At 44.5% G+C, this 4,203-nt stretch overlaps 1 protein-coding gene across 1 annotated transcript; it reads right to left on the reverse strand.

Annotated features, from left to right (window-relative positions):
* Positions 1 to 315: 315 nt before the first annotated feature.
* On the reverse strand, positions 316 to 3,871 carry LOC129102797 (protein FAM200B-like). The gene is made up of 4 exons (XM_054613066.1): positions 2,671 to 3,871; positions 2,429 to 2,626; positions 1,008 to 1,232; positions 316 to 341 (listed from the first exon to the last, which is right to left on the reverse strand). The coding sequence occupies exons 1-4, from the start codon at positions 3,869 to 3,871 to the stop codon at positions 316 to 318; spliced, it is 1,650 nt and encodes a 549-aa protein (XP_054469041.1).
* Between the last annotated feature and the right edge of the window lie 332 nt (positions 3,872 to 4,203).

Here is a 4,203-nt window from a genome sequence, read left to right on the forward strand (position 1 = left end):
TCACCAGATAGGGCATCAGTGAATTCCTTCAGTGGACTTACAGCTTTATTCATTGACTCCAACACGTCAATGTCCTGCCAGGTGGGCACCAGGTGCCTGCTTTTCTTGTCTGCTCCCAGGACCTGTGCTATGGCCTTCTCCTGTTCCAACACTCGTTCTACCATCAGTTGTCTCGAACCCCACCTGGTTAGGGACTCGGTGATGAGGTTGTGAGATGGTAGACCGAGCTCAGCCTGTACCACTGCCATATCTCTTCTCTTCTTCCAACTGAAGGAAAAGGCACTTACAACTTTTTTGCAAACACCGATGGCACGGTCAATCCGTGGATCTTTCATACTTCACTGTAAAAAGGAAAGAAAAAGGGAGGAAACCAAAAAGGAACATTTTAGAATAGCACCATTTAATCAATGTGACAAGAACTGCATTCACACATTGTGATAGTCTTTTTTTAATGATTTAAATATTATTGTATTTTTCCATGACAGACAAACACAAGAAAAAAAACTATGACAATACAAGGAGATGGCTGTAGCACAGACTAGTCAAACCAGTGGGAGGAGAGAGGGTTACAGTGTTAAATTATTTTATGCATGTGTCTCTCTTTAACACATAGCCTAGTGTGTCCGCAGGAACACATGCATTATCTTACACATTATGATAGTCTAACACTTCTTAATTAAGCTTAATTCTGTTTGACAAAGAAAAGAAAATGTTTCACACTGTACTGGTATAATTTAATTAATGCGTAGCCCACACACACACACACACACACACACACACACACACACACACACACACACTTTTTTTTTTACTGAATAGAGCTTGAACACATCATAATGTAACTCAGTGCAACCTAATATGCAACTGCATCAATCCATTCAATTCGTTTTTATACATACATGTAGCACTTTGTTATGCATTGAATAGTTTTTTAACTAAATCTGGTGCATTTATATGTCCAATGTAATTGCACACTGTCCCTTTTTAAATAAATAAATTGCACTTACTGATGGCGTTGTGCAGTCTGTGTCCAAAGCATTGGAGGTTGGGCCACTCAGTCAGTCTCAAGGCTTTAATCATGTTGGTACCGCTGTCCGTAGTCATGCAAACAAGACGGTCTTCTCGAAGCTTCCAGGAGGCCAGCGAGTCTTGTAACCCTTGGGCTATTACTTCGCCAGTGTGGTCGTCCGGGAAGTACGATGTCTGCAGGCACTTGCCTCGCAGGGTCCATTCTCCGTCAATAAAATGCACAGTCAGACTCAAATATGGGTGTGTGGTTCGGCTGGACCATAGGTCGGTAGTGGTGGAAAAATAAACGATGTTTTGCAGCTGCTCTGCGACTCCAGCTCTTGTTATGTTGTATAAATTAGGCAATGCAACTGTGGCGAAATGCTTGCGGCTGGGCAGTTGATATTTTGGGTCTATCGTTTGCAGCATCTTAATGAACCCGTTTTTTTCTACGGTATAGATGGGGACCATATCTTTTGCGATGTGATATGTCACCGCATCTGTGATCGCCTGCCACCGGGGCCCTTTCTTGTCATAAGGAATGACTGCTGAAAATGCTGCTGCCAAGGTTACCTGCTTTTTTACAGGCGCTTTGTGGCTTGAGCTCGGATCTGCATCTTTTAGTGCTACACACTCCTGCCATTCCACTGCATGTCTCTGTCGCAGGTGCTGGAATAAGTTGGTTGTGTTCCCATGTTTTGCCGCGATCAACTTTCTACAAACCTTACAAAGTACAGATGTTTGTTCTATGTCTGTCCGCTTGTACCCGAACCACTTCCATACGACTGAAGTAGCACCCTTTTTATGAACGAGTTCTTCTTCATCGGTGTTCGTGGACATTGTTATGGTAGGGGAGATCAGGGTCGATTGAAACACAGCGATTTCCTCGAAAACCACGGCAAGACTGACCAACCCCGCAAATTTTTTTATTATTTTTTAAAATATGCTGTTTCATTCGTCCTGCATGTGTGTTTCAAACGTCCCGACTAGTCGGGGCTTTTGAAACGGATGTCAACTTACGTTCAAAGTTAAAAAACAGCTCGATCATTATGTATTAAATTACACTTGTAACTAAGAGAACACACATGTGAGTTGTTGATCACAAATTATTTGTATACATAACGTCATCTTTGCAAAAGACGTTTAACTGAAAAGTGTTTCAATCGACCCGGCTCTCCCCCAAGTCTGTCGGGGGCGAGGTGAATGTGATTGCAGTAGGCTGAGTTTTGCGCGCGTTCTGGAAAGTGAGAGAGGAGGCTACTACGGAGTCTATTCAGCAAAACAAATCGGAAGAGTCTAGAACTGTTTTTAAATCGCGATTTTTCGGTTCAGCCATTTCACAAACCGTAGGAAAGAAAAAATGCAAATTAATCGATTAAACCGAAAAAATCGCCCAGCCCTACGAGGGATGGATACTCACTCATCACATCGCTGCACCAGAAGTGGGAAAGGGCTACCTCGCCAAATCTCTTTTTCATCGTCTGGTCACATGATAGCTCCACCAGCTGATGCTCTTCGTTGCTCGGCAACGTGATGCTTTCCATGTCGATGCGGAAGGGGTCGCGTATCCAAGCATCATTATCTCTGTATTTCTCAGGGAAGTAGTGGTCAAACCGAGCTTGAAGTTTAGTAAGATGCGCACTGAGGGTTTTTTTAAGTCACTTGTGGCCGCGGTGTCCAGCTGCTGTACTTCATGGCAAGCATTGGGAAACATGTCCAGTCTGTCTTTGGATAAATGATTTACCCACAGTGTGATTTTTTTTTTCTTGAACGCAGCGATTTTGTCGGACTGTTCAAAAATATTGTGTCTTCTTCCTTGCATAGAGACGTTTAATGCGTTGAGGTGCTCAAACACATCAGCAAGATATGCAACTCGTGCCAGCCAGATTTCGTTGTCAAACAGTTCAGCATATGGGGAGTTATTCTCTGAGAGGAAGGTGGCGATTTCTGTTTTAAGTTCATAAAAACGTGACAACACCTTACCCCGCGATAGCCAGCGGACTTCTGAGTGATACAACACTTGCATGTGCTCGGAGCCCAAATCTTTACACAGCTTTGAGAAGCAGCGGCTGTTTTTTGCACTACGTTTTATGTGGTTCACCACTTTGATTACATCTTTCATGGCCTCGTCGAGCACCGGCACCATATCCTTGGCCGCCAGCGCTTCACGGTGCAAAAAACAGTGGTTCCACGTCGCATCAGGTGCTCTCTCCAGAATTTGCTTCACCACACCGGAATGTTTCCCGGTCATGGCAGCAGCGCCATCAGTTGTGATTCCCACGCAGTATTCCCAGCTCAGGCCCACTGAGCTCAAATACAAATCCACAGTGTTGAAAATGTCCTCTGCCTTTGTAGTGGTAGGGAGATCTCTGCTGCAGAGAAACTGTTCCTGCACATCACCATCCCATACGTGTCTCACATAAACCAACAAAATAGCATGGCTAGCTATATCGGTGGATTCGTCCATCTGCAGGGCATAGTAGGGGCTTGCTTGGACGCGGGCTGTGGTCTGTTCTTTAATATTACAAGACATGTCCTGAATACGTCGAGCTACAGTATCATTGGACAGCGGTATGGTTTTCAACCTGTCTGCCGCTGATTGACCCAGCACCTCTCTCACCATATCCATGGCTGCAGGTAAAATAAGCTCTTCGGCTATTGTGTGGGGTTTCTTCGCCTTCGCAATACGGTGAGCTACGTGGTAAGAGGCACGGAGAGCTTCCTCTTGTTTGGAGCAAGACGCTGTCAGACACTTCTGTGAACTCCTCAGCTTCTGGAGGTGTCTTTGAAAAAACTCCACCGGCTTGTCTTTACATGCAGGATGTTTAGTATCCAAATGGCGCTTCAGTTTTGATGGTTTCATGCTCTCATTTGCAAGCACTTCATTACATATAACACACTGGGGTTTCTGTCCCTTATTATCCTCAATGAACGAAAATCCGCATTTTAAATACGCCGGGTCATATTTACGCTTCGCCATCGCAACACAAATTTAAAGTGAGCGTCAATCAAATGGCAGTTACCATGGCTACCGCGCCTAAGCGGCTGCACGTGTCTGATGCGTGCCTTTCAAAATAAATAATTTTCCAAAATAAAAGACATGTCAAACATCAGATGCGCATTAAATATTATTTACTTTTTTTGACCAGCTGTCCGCGACCCATCCAGAACGGGTCTGCGACCCACTTTTGGGTC

Source organism: Anoplopoma fimbria, chromosome 14 (assembly GCF_027596085.1).
Source record: "Anoplopoma fimbria isolate UVic2021 breed Golden Eagle Sablefish chromosome 14, Afim_UVic_2022, whole genome shotgun sequence".
Classification (NCBI taxonomy): Eukaryota; Metazoa; Chordata; class Actinopteri; order Perciformes; family Anoplopomatidae; genus Anoplopoma; species Anoplopoma fimbria.